Source organism: Sordaria macrospora, chromosome 4 (genome assembly GCF_033870435.1).
Source record: "Sordaria macrospora chromosome 4, complete sequence".
Classification (NCBI taxonomy): domain Eukaryota; kingdom Fungi; phylum Ascomycota; class Sordariomycetes; order Sordariales; family Sordariaceae; genus Sordaria; species Sordaria macrospora.
The window spans coordinates 2,083,569-2,103,167 of NC_089374.1; the positions used below are offsets into that span (position 1 = coordinate 2,083,569).

At 54.2% G+C, this 19,599-nt stretch overlaps 5 protein-coding genes across 5 annotated transcripts; 3 read left to right on the plus strand and 2 right to left on the minus strand.

Moving 5' to 3' along the window:
- The first annotated feature begins 1,401 nt into the window (after nucleotides 1-1,401).
- SMAC4_02009 (uncharacterized protein) lies at nucleotides 1,402-6,285 on the plus strand. The gene is made up of 2 exons (XM_003348940.2): nucleotides 1,402-4,239; nucleotides 4,295-6,285. The coding sequence occupies exons 1-2, from the start codon at nucleotides 1,841-1,843 to the stop codon at nucleotides 5,925-5,927; spliced, it is 4,032 nt and encodes a 1,343-aa protein (XP_003348988.1). The 5' UTR covers nucleotides 1,402-1,840; the 3' UTR covers nucleotides 5,928-6,285.
- A 1,199-nt stretch (nucleotides 6,286-7,484) lies between these two features.
- Nucleotides 7,485-8,892, plus strand: SMAC4_02010 (uncharacterized protein; the record flags this gene model as incomplete). The annotated part of the gene is made up of 2 exons (XM_003348941.1): nucleotides 7,485-7,634; nucleotides 7,969-8,892. The coding sequence occupies 2 exons, from the start codon at nucleotides 7,485-7,487 to the stop codon at nucleotides 8,890-8,892; spliced, it is 1,074 nt and encodes a 357-aa protein (XP_003348989.1).
- Nucleotides 8,893-8,908: 16 nt separating this feature from the next.
- On the minus strand, nucleotides 8,909-12,992 carry SMAC4_02011 (uncharacterized protein). The gene is made up of 4 exons (XM_003348942.3): nucleotides 12,225-12,992; nucleotides 11,668-11,811; nucleotides 9,938-11,611; nucleotides 8,909-9,866 (listed from the first exon to the last, which is right to left on the minus strand). Exons 1-4 carry the CDS (start codon nucleotides 12,402-12,404, stop codon nucleotides 9,693-9,695), a joined length of 2,172 nt encoding a protein of 723 aa, XP_003348990.2. The 5' UTR covers nucleotides 12,405-12,992; the 3' UTR covers nucleotides 8,909-9,692.
- Nucleotides 12,993-13,695: 703 nt separating this feature from the next.
- SMAC4_02012 (uncharacterized protein) lies at nucleotides 13,696-16,122 on the plus strand (the record flags this gene model as incomplete). The annotated part of the gene is made up of 1 exon (XM_066089695.1): nucleotides 13,696-16,122. One exon carries the CDS (start codon nucleotides 13,696-13,698, stop codon nucleotides 16,120-16,122), a length of 2,427 nt encoding a protein of 808 aa, XP_065946812.1.
- A 286-nt stretch (nucleotides 16,123-16,408) lies between these two features.
- SMAC4_02013 (uncharacterized protein) lies at nucleotides 16,409-18,866 on the minus strand. Its single transcript, XM_024655295.2, has 6 exons — nucleotides 18,484-18,866; nucleotides 18,210-18,257; nucleotides 17,956-18,028; nucleotides 17,817-17,896; nucleotides 17,424-17,768; nucleotides 16,409-17,362 (listed from the first exon to the last, which is right to left on the minus strand). Exons 1-6 carry the CDS (start codon nucleotides 18,499-18,501, stop codon nucleotides 16,739-16,741), a joined length of 1,188 nt encoding a protein of 395 aa, XP_024511197.2. The 5' UTR covers nucleotides 18,502-18,866; the 3' UTR covers nucleotides 16,409-16,738.
- Nucleotides 18,867-19,599: the final 733 nt, after the last annotated feature.

The following is a 19,599-nucleotide window of genomic DNA, read 5'->3' on the forward strand; positions in this document are numbered from 1 at the left end:
CGTCCACGCGGCACCCGCACGACTGGGTCACTCACCCGCAATTTGCCTGTTCCGCCAACCCTCCTCCAGTTCGGCTGCCGGTTCCTGTGCTGCGTGACTCATACGCCAAGAGAGTATGGGAACCTTGACGGAAGATGTAAGACGGGGAAAACCCATGAGTTTGTTTTTGTTTCGCAACACCGAAAGGTCGTACAACGCCGGTGAGGCTCAGATTAGAGTTCAAGTTGAACAAAGATGCAGGGCGCAGAACCCTGTTGTTGAGGAGCTATACCCACCCAAGGTTCTTTGCTGGGCATCCAGGCATCGAAAGACATCGGCCAGCTAATGGGCCCGAGCACCGACATCCTAGCTTCAGGATTCCAGTATCGTATCGCCTATGGTCGCCTGTCTCGGTTGAATTAGCGATTGGGAGCCATTGGTAGCAGGTTACATGCGGTGAGTTGGATGCCCGAGTCCGAACAGTCATACGGAACCAGGCGAGAAGGTTTCGGCGATATGCTCCGAATGTTGTTGATCCGCAATTGCACTCCAGGTGAGATGACATTTGCATTGGCTGTGCTGTACTTTTCATTTCGGATCATAAGGTACAGAAGAGGCTCAGAGAGGCAATGCCATGCATCCATTTCAGATTGACAGCTGCGCACCGGATGAAGTGCAAAGAAACGCACTGCGGGATGAACAACAACTTGCAGCATCCGACCCCCTGAACAACCTCAACGCTAAATTAGATGAAGGCATGTGGGGGGAAGGGATCCAGGGACCAGCTACACCCGGTCCACCCCAGGGGAAAATGGAGATATCGTACAGCGCCCACGACTATTTATTATCTCTGGGGATAGTTAGGCCCTATTCAGTGGGTCAAAGACCAGAAGCCCCAGACACCGCCGGCACAGTATTTCCCATGTTGAAAACTTTCAATGAAAGGAGAAGGACAACAGAAGAAGAGTACAGAACGGTACTGACCGTCGGTCATCCTCGGGGATTGGAAAAGGTGTTCGGACGAGATCCGAGCCGAAACTGATTACAGTAGGTACGCAGATACACAGCCAACTGGAAGCTCTAGAATTATGACACGGCCTGACGGCCGACCTCGAACCGACATCAACCAAATACTACAGTGGTCCCACGCTTTTGATGGAAAGGGAGCCGATATGGCCCGTACAGAGAGAGTGATGATTGGTGCAACGGAGATAGAGGGATCGGTCAGTCGGGATCTTGACAGGCCTATCGCCGGTTTCCCAGTGTACCTATCGCCATCCCACGATGCTGTGGATGATGGTACCTAGGTATGAACGGTACCGTTCGTATCTCGGAGCACGTACTGTCCTGATTGTGGGGAGGACTGTTGGTCGGGGAGGGCTGGGGGCACTTTCCTGATTCGGCCTGGCCGACCGCCGTATTTTAATTCCTTTGTCGCCAACAGCCAAGACACTAAAAGAAGTGGTAATTACCTGCTTCATCCCATCTTCCTTCCTCGTCTCGTCTTCTCTCTCTCTCTTCCATTCAATACTTTATCCAGACATCGAGGATCTCCATTCTTGGCTTCTGTCTGTCCTTCACTTCAACCACCACAACCTAATTAATATCAACCTCCCCCTCCCCCATCGCGCCTCGTGGTTCCCCACCCCCACTTCAGCGCACATCCTTCTTTTTTTTCCCACCTCGACCAAAGTACGTACCGGTACATCACCATCAAGCGAAAGCTAGCCGAGTCGATCGCTACACCAAGAGAGACGAGGCTCGAATGTCATAAATTGATCACCATTTACCAGCTCTTTCGTCAAAACCAACCTCGCTTGATTCGATCACTGCAGTTGTTTCCCCGCAAGACCCCGTCAACATGGCGGCGGGTAGCCTTTCCGAAAAGGATGGAGAACCTTCGGCCCTCCCCGTCTCTAGTCATGGCGGCTCCACCGAAGGGGATACCACCATCGCCCATCACGATATAAACAACAAACCCGAACCCAACACTCTCGAAAAGGCCGACACCCAGGTCGTCCCAGCAAAGAAGTCGCTCGACGATGACCCCTACAAACACCTCCCCGACAGGGAAGCCAAGATCCTTAAGGAGCAGGTCCTCACTCCCGACGTCAAGGTCGGCGTCGCAACCCTCTACCGCTATGCCACCCGCAACGATCTGATCATTATCGTCGTCTCCGCCATCTGCGCCATCGCTGCCGGTGCTGCTCTTCCGCTCATGACCGTCATCTTCGGTAACCTTCAGGGCACTTTCCAGGACTACTTCGGAGGAGTCACAAGCTATGATGACTTTACGGGCGAGTTGGCTCGCTTGGTTCTTTACTTTGTCTACCTGGCCATTGGCGAGTTTGTCACCATGTACATCGCCACCGTCGGTTTCATCTACTCTGGAGAGCACATTAGCGGAAAGATTCGTGAGCACTACCTGGAGAGCTGCATGAAGCAGAACATTGGCTTCTTCGATAAGCTTGGCGCCGGTGAGGTCACCACTCGCATCACTGCCGACACCAACCTGATCCAGGAAGGCATTTCGGAAAAGGTCAGCTTGACGCTCCAGTCTCTTGCTACCTTCTTCGCCGCCTTTGTTATCGGTTTCGTCAGCTTCTGGAAGCTTACCCTTATCCTCTTGAGTACCGTTGTCGCCTTGACCCTTGTTATGGGCGGTGGCTCTCGGTTTATCATCAAGTTCTCCAAGGATAACATCGCTGCTTATGCCGAAGGTGGTTCCGTCGCCGATGAAGTGATCAGCAGTGTCCGTAATGCTATTGCTTTTGGCACTCAGGACCGCCTGGCTCGTCAGTACGATGTCCATCTCACTCGCGCCGAGTACTTCGGCTTCAGGCTCAAGGGCTCCCTTGGTGTCATGGTCGCCGGCATGATGACTGTCCTGTATCTGAACTATGGCTTGGCCTTCTGGCAGGGTTCCCGCTTCCTCCTCGGCGGCGAGACTGAGCTCCGCAAGATCCTGATTGTCATGATGAGTGTGATGATCGGAGCTTTCAACCTCGGTAACATTGCACCCAACTTGCAGGCTTTCGCTACCGCTCTCGGTGCTGCTGCTAAGATCTACAACACTATCGACCGTCAGTCTCCCATTGACTCCTCCAGCGACGAGGGCGGCAAGCTCGAGACCGTCTCCGGTACCATTCGTCTGGAGAACATCAAGCACATCTACCCCTCCCGTCCTGAGGTCACTGTCATGGAGGATGTCAGTCTCGTTATCCCTGCTGGCAAGGTCACTGCCTTGGTAGGAGCGTCCGGATCAGGCAAGTCCACCATTGTTGGTTTGGTAGAAAGGTTCTATACCCCCATTGAAGGAAAGGTCTATCTCGATGACGTTGATATTTCAACCCTCAATGTCCGCTGGTTGCGTCAACAGATCGCCCTTGTATCCCAGGAACCGACCCTCTTCGCTTGCACCATCTACGACAATATTCGCCATGGCTTGATCGGTACCAAGTGGGAGTCTGAGCCCGAGGAGCAACAGCGCGAGCGTATTTATGATGCTGCCCGCAAGGCCAACGCACACGACTTTATTGCCAGTCTTCCCGAGGGTTACGAGACCAACGTTGGTGAGCGTGGCTTCTTGCTCAGTGGTGGCCAGAAACAGCGTATCGCTATTGCCCGTGCTATCGTTTCCGACCCCAAGATTCTCTTGCTCGACGAGGCCACCTCTGCTCTCGACACCAAGAGTGAAGGCGTTGTCCAGGCCGCTCTCGAAGTTGCCGCCGAAGGCCGTACCACTATCACGATTGCCCACCGTCTGTCTACCATCAGGGATGCCCACAATATCGTTGTCATGGCCCAGGGACGCATTGTTGAACAGGGCACCCACGATGAATTGCTTGAGAAGCGCGGGGCTTACTACAAGCTTGTCACCGCCCAGGCTATTGCGGCTGTCAACGAGATGACCGCTGAAGAAGAGGCGGCGCTCGATCAGGAAGAGGAAGCGGCTCTTATCCGCAAGGCGACTAGAAACAGTCAAAAGGACAGACCTGCCGGCTATGTGGAGGACCCTGAGGATAACATCGCTCAAAAGTTGGATCGCAGCAAGTCCCAACAGAGTGTCAGCTCCGTTGCCATTGCCGCACGCAAGAAGGAAGAGAAGAAGGAGTACGGCCTGTGGACACTCATCAAGCTTATTGCTAGTTTCAATAAGAAGGAGTGGCACATGATGCTCATCGGTATCTTCTTCTCGGCTATCTGCGGTGCCGGTAACCCTACTCAGGCTGTCTTCTTTGCCAAGCTCATCAGCTCTCTGTAAGTTGTTGTCCCCCAAACTGTTTTGTTTACCAGAGTCACTAACCGATTATAGCTCTCGCCCCCTTGTCAACGACGAAATCAGAGACTCCATCAAGTCCGATGCTTCCTTCTGGTGCCTGATGTACCTCATGCTTGCTCTTGTGCAGTGCATTGCCTTCTCTATTCAGGGCTGGCTCTTTGCCAAGTGCAGCGAGCGGTTGATTCACAGAGTTCGTGATATGGCCTTCCGCTCTTTCCTTCGCCAGGATGTCGAGTTCTTCGATCGCGATGAGAACTCCGCTGGTGCGCTCACCTCATTCTTGAGCACCGAGACCACCCACGTTGCCGGTCTTTCTGGTGTCACCCTCGGTACACTGATCATGGTATTGACTACCCTCATTGCCGCTTGCACTGTCGCCTTGGCTCTGGGCTGGAAGCTTGCTCTTGTGTGCATTGCTACCATTCCTGTTCTTATCGGCTGCGGCTTCTTCCGCTTCTGGATGATTGCTCACTACCAGCGCCGCGCGAAGAGCGCCTATGCGGGATCTGCCAGCTATGCCTCCGAGGCCATCACCGCCATGCGCACTGTCGCTTCCTTGACTCGTGAGCAAGACGTTCTCCAGCACTACAAGGACTCTCTGGCCAAGCAACAGCACGCCAGCTTGATCTCGGTTCTCAAGTCCAGTCTGCTCTTTGCTGCTTCCAACTCGCTCATGTTCCTTGCTTTCGCCTTGGGTTTCTGGTACGGTGGTACCTTGATTGCCAAGTACGAGTACGACATGTTCACCTTCTTCATCGTATTCTCGTCCGTAATCTTCGGTGCCCAGTCTGCCGGTTCCGTCTTCAGCTTCGCCCCCGATATGGGCAAGGCCACCGAGGCCGCTCGTGATCTCAAGGAGCTCTTTGACCGCAAGCCTGTTGTCGATACCTGGTCTAACGAAGGTGACTCCGTCAAGCAGGTTGATGGCACCATCGAGTTCCGCGATGTTCACTTCCGCTACCCTACTCGCCCTGAGCAGCCCGTCCTCCGTGGTCTCAACCTGTCCATCCAGCCTGGTCAATACGTCGCATTGGTGGGTGCTAGTGGTTGTGGCAAGAGTACCACTATTGCCCTCTTGGAACGTTTCTACGACCCTCTCAGCGGCGGCATCTTTGTCGACGGCCGGGAGATCAGCAGCCTCAACGTCAACGAATATCGCAGCTTCATCGCCCTCGTCTCACAAGAACCTACTCTGTACCAGGGTACCGTCCGCGAGAACATCGTCCTCGGAGCAAACAGCGACGTCACCGACGAGCAGATCAAGTTCGCCTGCCAGGAAGCCAACATCTACGACTTCATCATGTCTCTCCCCGACGGCATGAACACAGTGGTCGGTTCCAAGGGTGCCTTGTTGTCTGGTGGACAGAAGCAGCGTATTGCTATTGCCCGCGCGTTGATTCGTGATCCCAAGATTCTGTTGCTCGATGAGGCGACTTCCGCTCTGGATTCCGAGTCTGAGCACGTTGTGCAGGCGGCGTTGGATAAGGCTGCTAAGGGCAGGACTACCATTGCTGTTGCGCATCGTCTCAGCACCATTCAGAAGGCGGATATCATCTATGTGTTTGACCAAGGACGCATTGTCGAGCAGGGAACGCATTCGGAGTTGATGAAGAAGAATGGCAGGTATGCCGAGTTGGTTAACCTGCAGAGTCTGGAGAAGCATTAAGCGAAGCGGACCAGGAGCGCGAAAAAGTTGAAAAGTTTTATGGCATTTGGCATGGCGTTATCTTAGAAAAAAGGTCTGATCTTGCAACTTTGCAGTTGTCGAAGGTCTTGGAATTTCTGATGGGACAAGTTAATAGGGAGAAAGAATGAGGCTACTTAGTTACTTGGGAGATTTTCAGAGCTGGTGGATGATATAATCTTTCAGCGATGGGAGGAACGAACGACTACTTGGCGGATTTTTTGCACATGTTTTAGATGATACCACTGTATGTACTGTACGTATTATTAATGGCTAGTATGGTTGATGGATGAGGGGGAGGGATGTTTCTAAATGGAATACCTTTGACACTACTCACAAGATACAAGAATCTTTTGATGTTACAATGCTCTTTGTTGAGGGTCGAAATGCGAATGCCTTCACAAACCCAACTTCACATGCACTATCAATTTGCAGTATCTTTACCACGGAGAACTGTTAAGCACTCGTGATTGCCACCACGCGGCGGGGTCCAGATCCCCCAGACCTGGGCTGTCACTTTAGCGCTGTGGGACCCGCCAAGTAGCCGCCATTACCGCCGCTTTAGGCTGGGCTCTAGGCTCCCTCTCGTCTTTTCTCCACTCGCTGTCACTGAGAGGAGGGGCCGCGAGGGGCCGCGGGGAGGTAACGTCATGGGATCTCTTTCATCTTGTGGTTCTCATCCCGCTTTCGCCTTTTGTTTGGTTGATTTTTGTTTTTTTGCCGTTGTGAGTTCTAGATCCCGTCTACTTGGTAGCCAGCGTTTCAAAAATAAGAGGGATCAGGCTTTAAAAAGACCGAGGTGGACAACTGTCCTTTTCTTGTTGTTTTATTCTCTTGTCGATTGTAGTGTATCTGCACTCGAGCAAAATCATATGTAAGTGTAACTGAGAGGGGACGCACGACAGACCGAAAGACCCCTGTTTCTGTTTGGCTCGCATCGCATCACGGGCACTTCTTAGTTCTTGCAGGTGTTGGTTGACTGGACGATATTTCTCCCCTTTTACACCTTCAGCTTCTCACATTTCCTACTTACACCTGACATCTCTTCTCTACCTGTCGGGTCTCTACCTAAACACAACCTCAACCCCGGCTGGACTGGACTCATTGGACTGGACTGAGGCGGCTGGGCATCAACGGTATTATTCGCCAAACATATCCAAACATAACCAGACATCGTCGTCGTCTGTATCTATCGACGAAGCTCAATTCAACTCGACCCCATCGACTTTGACGCATTCCTAGTCGCTTCATTTCAGCTCCGCTTAGGTCGCTGCGTCGCTGTGTCGCACTCCTGTATATACCTACTAGTACCACCACGACGACTCCGCTCGACGTTTAAGCAGCGAGGCAGCCACTCGCGCGCCCAAACGAACCTCAACGAATCCGAAACTCGACGATCAACTGCGTCGACAACATCAGCAATATCTGTCATACACTCACCAGTGTACCCACGAGCGCATCCACGAACACACCTTAACCAAGAGGTCGACTGAACTAAACCGAACTATATCAAAGGAAAAACATCATCACGAACTAACGATGCGCCTCCTCGACCCATCATCGCTACCATCGCTGGGAGCAGCTTCGCTCCTCCTCTTGCTGTCGTCCTCGATACCCGGCAACAACGGTCCTAATGGTGCAGAAGCGGCAAATTCGGGAAAAGCTAAGGATGCCGTTTTGTTGTCTAATGTATGTCTTGTTTTTTTGTTTCCTTCTCTTACTGTTCCATCTGTTATAATCATCACTAAGCACCACCATCAACCCCCCCCCCCCCCCCCCCCCCCCCCCCCCCCCTCTTCCTTCCTCTCTCCTACTCCCTCCATCACCACCACCTTCCAATTTTCTCCGCCCACCTTCCAATCATCATCCCGCCGCTCCCCCGTTACCCCGTTACCCCGTTACCCCGTCACCCCTCTTCCCTTCCCTTCCCTTACCTTCCCTTCCCTTACCTTCCCTTCCCTCCACTCCAACTCCCTCTCTTTTCGCTTTTATCCCCGAACAATAACTAATAAGTATCAACCAGATCCGATCCCTAACCCTCACCCCTCACTCCCAAACGACCTCCCGCCGCCTGCCCCCCATTCCCCAACTACAATGCCTCCCCTCCCCCTCCTCCCCGCTCTGCCGCCTCGCAGAGCCTCACATATCCGTAATGCGCTGTACGAACCAAGGTTCGCGCTACGGAAAAGAAGACATCCAATGGTCCTGCACCGTCCCCTCCCTTCCCACCACCCTTCAACTAGGTTCAACGGATGTCGTCTGCGAAGGCTACGATGGACCGGATGATGAGTACGTGTTGAAGGGGAGTTGTGGGGTTGAGTACCGCTTGACGCTGACGGAGGAGGGACGGAGGAAATATGGGGATGGGTTTGGGAATGGAGATGGTGGTTATGGAAATGGGGGAGAAAGTCCGGGGTTGGCGGGGTATTTATTTGGGGTATTATTTGTGGGTGTGTTGGGATGGATTGTTTATAGTGCTTGTGTGCAAGCTGGGCAGAATAGGAGGGTGGGTGCAAATGGTGCGGATGGCCAGCGAAGAGGCTGGGGTGGTGGTGGTGGAGGGCCGGGATTTGGTGGAGGACCAGGAGGAGGACCGGGTGGAGGGGATTGGGATGGGGATGAGCCGCCGCCGCCGTATCCTGGATACGGCAACAAGCCGAGTGGACGTCAACAACCAGTTCCCGGACAGCAACAACAAGGATGGAGACCGGGGTTTTGGTCGGGAATAGCGGGTGGTGCGGCGGCTGGGTATTTAGCTGGACAGAGGGGTGGACAGAGAGGCAGGAGGGAGGATAACAATAGGGGTTATAACTACGGAAGCACATGGGGTGGTGGTTCGTCGTCGGGATCGAGGAACAGGAGTTGGGGGTCGAGCTCTGGCGACAATGGCGGCAGTTCCGGGACGACACATGAAAGCACCGGGTTTGGATCGACGAGTCGGCGGTAAATATCCTGTACAGGCTTGCTTCAATGGACGATGACCGAACGTATATATATACATACAAAGGCGAAGAGGGTATCGACATGAATGTTTGCGCGAGCGTATAATGATTCTTTTGGAAATTTATACAAAGGCTTGCTCTGAAAACAACCCGAACAGTGGTTTCAAATGGCTTTCCTCCTCCCGTCTCCCGTCCCGTTTCCGTTTCCGTTTCCGTTTCCGTTTCCGTTCCCGTTCGGTATCTCACACAACACACATTGACACGCTATCCCCGTTATGAACCAGCCATACTCCCCATCCATAGTGGTTGTTGTACATCAAAAAGCAATTCGATTCGATGCTGATCGCTACCCACCACCCTCCGAGCCTCCCAAGACGCCGATATAACCATTTATTGGATGAACTTTCTTTCTTCCTTCTATTCCAGTACCTAACATGACATATCCTTCCATAGATGATTCAGAGATAACTCCGATCCCTGGCCAAGGTTAAGAAGTGACGCGACGGCTGTCCTCTTAAGTTCTCGGTAATTCGAAGGAGGACAACAGATTGTGCGTATATGTCCGGGTTCCTCGTTCGATTTGTGCCTTCTCACATCCCCCCACAAGCATTTCTCGCGACAGAAACAGACCGTAGGAATAAAGACCATCCCGGCAATAAAGTCTGTCGTCGCTGAGTCCTCCAATGGAGCGTATCGATCGATAAATGCTTGATGATACTCAAAAATTCTGACATGGCATTGCCACACGTGTCGGTCCTAGACGCTTGGCTTCCCTCCTCTTTGACTCCCCCACCATATCCATCAATTACAAATGAGCAGGCATGGCGTCGGATCGATCGAAGGCCTTGTTGCAGCTGGGGCATTTTCGCATGCGGTTCGCCAGCCGGTTGTCGACACACTCGTTGCAGAATACGTGCCCGCAGCCCTTGAGTATCGTGTTCTTGAAGTTGCTCCTGCATACTGAACAAAGAACCAAGTTCTGCAAAAGTAGCAGTGTTAGTTTACATGTCCAAATTAAAAAAAAGAAAGTCTCCCAAAATCGTAACTTACCCTGAGCACTTCCTCCTCGTCAGTCGAGTTGGACTGGCACTTGGTCTTCCACTTGTCGCGTTCCGAGCTGACTTTGTCGAGGCGCACCTTGAGCTTCTCCGCCTCTTGCTCCTTGTCCATTGCCTTCTCCTTGAGCTCCCTGCCTGCGGTATCCTTGGATTTGACCAGATTTTGCAGGTTTTCAATCTGCGACTTGACAGAGTCCGCCCGCCGAGTGGCCTCGGAACTCAAGGATTCCAGCTTCTTACTTTCCGCCACAATTGTCGTGTTGGACTGCTTCAAATCCGCAATCTGCTTCTCCAAAGTGGTGATGAGTGCTCGGTGCTGTGTCTCGACGTCCTTGAGCTGGGAAATGATCTCGGAGCTCTTGCTGTTCTGTCCGCGCAATGTCCTTATCTCGGCTATCCGAATGTCCATGTCCTTACGCGCGGCAAAGTACTTCTGGTCCGCTTTGCTCTTCTCGGCCGTCAGAATAGCAACCCGCTCCTCCAAAGCAGAGAAATCCATCACCTTCTTGTGTGCAAGGCCCATAGCCTTCCTGTACGACTTTTCGAGTGCTGGAAGTTCCTTGTTGATCGCTTCGTAATCCCTCTCGAGCTTGGCGAACTTCTCACGGAGCTCCTCAACTGAAATACTGCCCAAATCCTCCGTCGAAGTGGCCTTGACGTCTTCCGTCGGTCTTAGCCTCTCAAGCTCGGATTCTAGTTGAGTTATCCGATCCGTCATGGCCTCAACGAGCTCATTCAGGTGAGCAGACGCTGTCTTTTCCTGTTCTTGGCTCGCCTTACGCATTGCGAGTTCCGCAAGAAGTTCATCCCTTGCGGAACGAATTCTAGTAAGATCCTGGTCCTTTTGTTGTATCTGGTCCTCCAGATCCGATGTGAGAGCCTGGGCTTCTTGTTCCAGAGTGGCACGGTACGATGTTCGTTCAGCGCGCAGCTTCTCAGCGTCTTCCCGTAGCTGCTTGTTGACGGCCTCCAGGTTGTTGATGCGCTTGATGAGATCCTCGTTTTGAGCTTTGAACTGCTTGAACACGTCGGTTCGGGCATAATCTTCCTCGGAAATGCCCTCCTTCTTGATCTTGAAAGTGGCATTCTCTTCTTGCAAGGCCTTGATCTCGGCAAGAAGGGACTCGATCTGTTCTTTTTGCTTGTTGCCAACGGCAACAGCTTCCTTGTATTTGGTCTTGTACTCGGCGCCGTCGTTGTTTTCCGTACTTGAACCTGTGCCGTTTTCGTCATTTGTGGTTTGCCGCGTTGTCGAGTTGGCCAGTGCCTGCTGTTCCAATTTTTGGACCTGGGCACTTCTAACCCTATCGAGCTTTCGTTCCGCCTTGATCACCTTAAGAGTTGCGGTATCATATTGTTCGGAGAGCGTCGCGTTTTCGGACTGGAGCCTGTCGATTTTCACTGCTAGTTCCTTCTGGTTTGCCAGTAGAGACTTCACCTGTGCTTCCAGTTGCGCCACATCAGGCTCGACTTCGCCCCGGTAACTGGCGAGTTTGTTCAGTAGCGATTCGACCTTGGAAATGACGGGTTTCCTGATATCATCCAAGTGTTGGCGGAATTCCTTGCTGTCCTTAAAAGCGAGGCTCGATACCCAGTTGGACTCTGCGGGCTTCAGGGTAATGGATTTGAGTGACCCTTCGGCAATCAACTCTAGCTCTTGGGTCAACTGGGGGGTGTCAGCGAGCTTTGTCGTGTGGAGATGGAAGTGGAGTCGAGGCGTACCTGCGATAGCCATTGTTTGATAACCCGCAAATGATCATCGTGAAAAGCCGCGCTTTTCTCGGCTTCTTGTAGACGGTGTTCTAGATCGACCTTTGACCGCTTGTACTCGAGCATCTGCCGGTAGATGGCTCCTTTTTGGTATTCCTGCGCATTGTAACCAGTCAGCCAAGCCGTCGCCTTCAAGCCCGTGAAAGGAGAGTCATGTACATCGTGGGCGGGTTAAGGAGCGTGGTATCTGGGAGTAGGTAGGGTCAAGGCATTGCATGATGAAGAGAGAATCCTGGGATCCGGACGTGCTGTTGCCAGCAACCCGCGCATTAGCAAGGGTCGAGGAGAGTACCCCAACAAAAACATCGCGGTGAGGGTCATAAGGAGGTTGGCCGACACGTAAGATGCCTCTCTAAAGCGGACGCGACTGCGGTGGATGGCAGGCGGCGTCAAGGGACAGACAGGATAGAACACGCTTGATGGCGTGGAGGACACGAGGGGCTAGGGTAAGGTAGGATATGTGATGTTGATATGGGGTGAAGCGATAGCCGACGATGTGTGACACATACCTCAATCCAAGCCTCTTCCCTGGAATCGTTGGAGTCGTCCTTGGACTTGCTGGTGCCGTTGACTTGGTGTCGCTTGCTGGGAGGGGCAACGTCATCCGCGCTGGCGGCGGGTCTCTTCCTGTCCTCCATCTTGACGGTGGTAGGACGAGGCACTGCGGAGGGAGAGGTGGCAACCGGCATGAGAAAAGGCGCTTGAGGGAGCGGACCGGACTACTCAGTTGTCGGTGCGGGCGACGAAGGGCGAGAGCGCGACCGGAGATGGCCAGGAAGCAATCAGCGGGCAGAAGAAAGGAAGTTGGAAGAAAAAGCGCGGTCGGCAATGGAGAGCAAGAAAGTGGTCGAGAGCAGCCAGCCGGACCTGGGTGCGATGAAGGACGGTGGTGATCTTTGTATGGGTGTGTGATCGTTGACCTCTCTTACCGCCACTGCATATACGGTGATGACTCGTTGTCCGTCGCCGATGAGAAGCGTCAACGGAGGCGGAGGGGGCGCGTGTCTGATGGCGGGCGACGACGATGTGTTGGTGTTGTGGGTGAGGTGGGTGGGTTGTGACTTGGACAGACCCAGAGCGCGCAGACTTGGTTGAAAGAGAAAAACGAGGTGGAAGTTTGACGCAGCGGAGCGATTGGAAGTGGCAGACAGTCAAGGCTGCCAAAAGGAGCGTGCGGGTTCCGGCCAGTCTTTCGAAGTGTCGGAGGATGGAAACTGTGGAAAGGACGGAGCAGCACCTGAGGCAAGTCGAAAGAACGTGACTGGAGCAGCCGAGCCGGACGGGGCTCCAGTTCAGATGCCAGCCAGCCTGGAGGCAGATAATTGTTAAGGCTAAGGCGCAAGACAGACAGAACAGACTGCAACCTTTCCATTCTCAACATCCATCCGCCGCTGGACAGGAAAAATGGGTCCTTGAACGGGAGCGCGAAGACTCGCGGCGACCGCCAGAACAGGCTCCACTGTCGGCCTTTGGATCCATGCGTCACGCTAAGCCTCTTTCAGCCTTGGTCTGCGGTGCCTTGATCGCACTTCGATTCCTCCACTGCCACTGGCTGATGGGAATGAGGACCCTCCTTCCGCGAAGCCTGGCCGCTGTCTGAACCGATCCAGTGCACCACCACCGGGACTGGATCCTGACCATCCACCCCGCCCATCTTTTTTCCCATCACCACTTTATCGCTTTTTGGTGTCAATCACCAAGTCAACAATCAACCAACTCCGCGTCTTTCAATTTCTTGTGTAGCAATTGACTCCCTCGACCGCGCGCTGTTCTCGATCTCCAATCCTCGCGATTATCCGGATACGCACCCATTCGATACCCCGTCAAAACGAAGTCACCATCAGTTGAGCCTCAGATTACCCTGGTCTTTGCTTATCGGCGGCAGCCTTGTGTAGGCAATGTTCACCAAAACATCGAGGTCCCATATTCTCTAATTCAAAGCTATCGGTCGGTTTCCGCTAGTCGGCGACTCCCATCAAGATGCTTAAGAAAGCGGGCTTCGGCCCCAAAGTCAAACCCAAGGTGGTTGCTCGTCGCAACGCGCCAGCTTCCGCAAAGTCAACAGACTCAACTCCCGCTCCTACCGAGACAGCGTCACAGCCTACCACAGCTGCCCCGACTCCCACCGCCGAGTCCGGTCCTTCGACCCGCCAGGTCTCGCCGGCTTCAGCTTCAGCCCAGCCAACCCCTCCTGCAACTGGCCCAACCGATACAGCTCCCGAGAAGGCGGCTTCGAGCGTTGCCAAACCAGTCACAAAAGATGCCGCTCCAGCGAACAAGCAAGCACAAGCTGCAGCTGCCTCGGCCCCAGCTCCGGCCGCGGCACCGGCGCCCACTCCAGCCCCTACCGCAACGGCGAGTACACCGGTGGAGAAGCCAGCAGAAAAGCCAGTGGAGAAGCCAGTCGAGAAACCAGTAGAGAAACCAGTAGAGAAGCCAGCGGAGAAATCAACAGAGAAGCCGACAGAGAAGCCAACAAGCAAAAAGAGCTCGAATGCCACGGCCGAGACTCCCAAAGCAGCGACTCCGAAACAAACACCTTCCAGAACCAGGGGAACGCCAGCGACGGCTATCACCCCGACTATCATCGAAATCACCAGGGGGCCTAGAGCCAGAAGATCTGCGGCGACATCCGGTACATCGGAGCCCATAGCACAATCTCCGTCCAAGGCTACACGTCCGACACCCGCAGCCGATACCTCTAGCGTCACGTCCTCGACAAGCCCAAGTGGAACGACCTCCACAGAAGGTGCTTCGACACGGTCTAGCACAGAGTCTACACAAGCGACGGTTTCAACATCTTCAGTCACCCAGACTGCAGCTGCAGCTGCCGAGAGCACTACTGAGAGCCGAGCCGAGTCGAGTGCCGAGGCAACGGCCGAACCAACAACCAAACCCACCAAGAAGGCTCCCGCAAAGAAGCCAACCCCGAAGGCGCCCGCAAAACCACGGGCTCCTCGAAAGCGCAAGGCGGATACAGCAACTGTTGAAGAGGAAGCGAACAACGATGAAGCCGAAGCCGAGAATGAAGCGGCAGCGCCACCCCCCACCAAGCGAGCACGGACAAGGAAAGCAGCGGCCAAGCCGAGCGCCGACGGAGAAGAAGCGGCTGAAACCGAAGGAGAAGCGGCGGCGGCAGCACCAGCTCCCAAGAAGCGAGCTCCTCGAAAACGCAAGGCGAATGCAGCAACTGTTGAAGGCGAAGCGGAGGATAATGAAGCCGAAGGTGCAGCTGCAGCAGCACCTCCCAAGAAGCGCGCACGGACAAGGAAAGCTGCTGCTGCTGCTGCTGAGCCGAGCGTTGAGGGAGAAGACGGCCAGGAAGCGGCGTCCAAGCCGAAGCGGATGCGGAAGCCGAGAAAGAAGCCGACGACAGAGTCGAACATCGATCCAGCTCTCCTGAGCGATAACGAGGAGGAGCAAAATGAAGCCCAGGCAGCCGCCAAGAAGGGCGGTAGACAACAGCGCGAAGCCACCCCCGAAAATGCCGAGCAAGTCCAGATCGACGTCACCCAGCTAACCATGGCCGAGCTGGCCAAGGACCTGCACATCGGCAAAAAATTCAGTCTCCACGACGAGCTCGCCGAGCGCGAGCGCGCCAAGCGGCAGAAATACTACGAAAAGCGCAAGAAGCTAAAGCGCGGCGAGACAGGCGACGGTGACGAAAATGCCGAAGACGGCGGCGGTGCCAGCGGCGAAGCATCCGCCTCCGGCACGCCCGCTCCCGGCGCCTCTGCCTCTGCGACCAACGGCCCTGGTGTCTCCTCCCGGCCCGCCATCGACGAGCCGCCCCTCGTTGACTCGGCCGTCGGCGCCGTCGGCGAGCAATACATCATGATCGACGGCGAAATCCGACTTAACGAGCGCTCTCTCCAAGTCAACCGGCACGCAACCATCGACCACGCCAACTACGAGGTGCAAGAAGAAAACGACTTCACGCATCTCACCACTTCAGCCACCTACCTCCGCCGCAACATGAAACCGGGCCAGTGGACCGAGGAGGAGACCGACAAGTTCTATTCCGCACTAACCATGTTCGGCACGGACTTTGAGACCATCGCCCGCCTGTTCAAGGACAAGACACGCAAGCACATCAAACTCAAGTTTAACCGCGAGGAAAGGAGCGACCCGGACAGGATCCAAAAGGCGCTTGTGGGCGAACGCACGGTAACGATCGATATTGATGCGTACCAGCGCGAGACGGGGCAGGAGTTTGAGACAGCCGAGAAGATTTATGAGGAGCAGAGGAAAGCCGAGGAGGAGTTTGAGGCGCGGCAGAAGGCGATTGAGGATGCCAAGGCCGAGGAGGAGAGGAAGAAGGCTGAACTGCTGTTCGGCAAGGATGGACAACAGGGCAAGAAGAGGGGGAGAGGAAAGAAGGCGAGGCCGGAGCCGTCGGCTTGGTGATTCATCGTTTAGGCAACAGAACAGGGGCTCTAAAAAGTGTCTTACGGTGTCAGGCAGTCAAAAGCTGTCTGTCGAACGGATTTCATTGCTTTCAACAAACTGGCATAGCTACCATAAATATGGCTGGACAGGCAGAGAAACAAATCAGCGTATAGGTATGGCGAGGGAAACAAAGAGGGCTTATTCGTCTCATAGGAATCAGGTTTTATATACCCATCAAGCGGAGGGGAACATATACTACAGAACGTACGCAGCCTTTTGACATATCATGGAACATTACCTGAAGTGATCTCAATATCATCAATGTCTTTGTTCTTGCTACTTCGTTACTAAACTCCTCAAAACTCTTCGCGCGTGGGAATACTCGACATCGCTGTACACCCATGTAATGACTGTGATCTTTGACCAGCACTATTGAGCATTTGAGCTCCCTAAGGTATAATGTTATCATAAAGTCTCCTCCAATGCATCCTTCTTAAGCAAGCCCAAACCATCCAGCCGTCGCCCATGTTTCAAATGCAAAGGCAGCTGCTAACGAAAATCCTCCCCTGTCAATTGACTTTTAACGCCTGATTACAAGAAACCCAACACATCATCCCAGCCTACAACCTCACCCCTATTGTTGGGGCATATCGTCATCCTCCTCCGGTCCCTGATCGAAAAGGAAGTTGGCGGCAAGCTCTTCGTCCTTGTCGCAGGCAAAGTAGGCCTGGATGGCCTGGTCCTGGGGGAAGCCGAGGCGAGTGAGACGCTCAATAGCATCGCGCTCCTCCTCCGTGACGGCAATGCCGACAGAGCCACCCTCACCACCCTCGCCGAGTAGGTTGAGGAACTGATCGGAGTTTTGGGCGATCATCTGAGCGAGCTGGGGGTTGCCAGCACCGAGTTGCTGCAAGATGGGCTCCAACATCTGGGGCTGCTCCTGCACAAGCTGGCGCATTTGCTGAAACTGGGCGTTGTTCCGGAGGAAGTCGAGGTTGCCAAGACCAGCGGCCTCAGCACCAGCACCCTCAGCACCACGAGCACCACGTCCACCAGCGCTGTTGCCAAGTTGGGCAGCGAGGTCGAAAAGGTTGACTGGACCCTCGTCGTCACCACCGGCGGCAGCAGCGGGAGAAGCGGCCTGAGCGGCAGGGGCAGCAGCAGGGGCAGCAGCAGGGGCAGCAGCAGGAGCGGCAGCCGGAGCGGCAGAAGGCTGACGAGAGGAGGCAGCCTGTTGTTGAAGGTTGGCGGGAATACCCTAAGAACTGTGTCAGTATACGCATTGCAAAATGGAAAGTGGTCCGGCGTGTGAAACGTACATTTAGGAGGTACTCGACCGCGCGCTCAGGGTTGTTATACGCAGCACGCATAGCAGCGTCAATCTGCGAACGCTCGAAGCCCATGGCCTCCATGTTGGCAATGGCCTCAGCTCGCTGCTCGCCCATCGCAAGAGCGTTAACATCGCGAGCACCGGCAGCGGGAGCCGCCTCAGGAGCCGCAGCGGTTCTAGCGGGCGTTGGCGTTGAGGGGGCAGCGGCAGCAGCACTGGCGGTCGCGGGAGCAGCAGGAGCAGCGGGTGTAGGGGCCGAAGCAGCGGCAGCGGGGGTAGCGGGGGTGGGAGCAGACGATGACGACTCGGCCGGCTTGGGGGCAGTGGTCTTGGGCTGTAAGATGTCAGCTTTATCCTCCAAGTGGCGCACGGGTAACCGTACCTTGTTTACGACGCAGACAACGAAGCCCTTCTCCTCAATCTTGTAGCTCTCGACGGTTTCCTCATCCTTCAAGATCTTGCCTGTTGGAACATTGTCAGTATTCGGGAGCTGTACCCATCTTTGGAGAAGCGATGCTTACCGGAGTAGATGAGCTTCTGCAGCTCGGGAGCCCAGCCCCTCTCCTCGGAGATCTTCGCCTTGACCTTGGCAATCTGTAGCTGGTTAGTCTATAGCTCGCCAGCATCATACGTTTCCCCGAAGTGACATGGGAGGCTCGCAACGCGCCCAGAGCATTCGGTTACTGAGCACTGCCGCGGCGTGTTGTCGTCCATGGCATCGATTTGAGGTAAGGTAGGTGTATAAGGGAACGGTAGGAGACAAGGGGTAACCCACGGTCTCGGTAGGCTCGATCTCGAGCGTGAACTTTTGTTGCTTGAGGTCCTGGATGAACGATCACTGTTAGTATTGGTTGTATATACTACTATGAGAGCTCGGCGATAGATGGCGATAGATGGCGAGCTCTAAACAAGCAGGCAGACAGTATCCGGAGAGGATGATGCTATGTTTCTAGCTTATCGGGAAGCTATCGCGTCACGTATGTCTCGTTCTCTGCCTGCCTGCCTGGCTACGTCAAACACTCGACATGGGCAAGCTGACGGGCACGTACCTTGAAAGTGACCTTCATGTTGGGCAATCTGGCGCGCAGCTAAACGGCTGCTACGTTGGCGATATGTGGTATGGTGATGTAAATGAAATCTGTCGGACGGGCGAACTTCGTTGGGTTCGGAGTTGCGACGGGGAGAGAAAGATTCGTTGCGGTTTGGGCGAGGACGACGGGAGGAAAAAGTGGTGGTGGTTGCTGTGGTAAGGTTGATATGGGAAGGCGCCGCAGAGATGTGAGGTGGCAGGCGGACAGGGGAGGAGGTGGTTGTAATCGCTGTGGCAAGGAAACTTGAACCGTTTTACAGCGGGCCGTGATGACTGATGGGGGAGCTTTGAGGCGGAGAATTTGGGGTTTGTTCACTTCACCTGCCTGCACTAACAACGTAGGAGGGACGATGGGACGGAAGAGGGGCAGGTTCACGGTCGCAGCCAAGTGCTACAATAGTGGATGGCTGGGTAGAAGCGGCAGGCAAAGTGAGCAGGCAGGCAGCGGCATTGTTAGGCGGAGACTGCGCGGCATCTTGCCGCCTGGAGCTTGTGTGGAGGTCACACTAGCATCCGTCTGTGTACACAAAAGGTTTTGGCTCTTCCATTCACTTCCGTTTGTTCTGTTGGCGTTGCTTGTTGATCCGGCTTTTAATCTCATTGCCCACTTCATCTCCTTCATTGGTGATAGTGGTACAAATCAAAGAGGAGCATCTGGTCTCACGGCATGCTGTGAACCCCCCATCCAAAGCAGTCAGTTTCTGCCATGAAGAAAATGAAGTCATTGATGGTTACGGCAGTGTCACGGCAACAGATATCCACTCATAAGCCCGTAAAGTGGAACACGACAGGTTCTTGTCCAATTATATCCCAATGGAAGCATTGAAGCTGATAAGATAAGGCCTCATGTCAGTGGCATCCTGGCGTGACATCTGACGGGCAGCTTGGTTGCTCTTGCTTGCTCTAAACATGTTGACGACGATGAGAGCATCTACCTAAATCCATTATTTACCCATTCCTCCCTAGCCATCTCTTTATCCAACCAGAACCCTCTCTCTCTCTCTCTCTCTCTCTCTTTCTCTCTCTCTTTCTCTCTCTCTTTCTCTCTCTCTTTCTCTCTCTCTTTCTCTCTCTC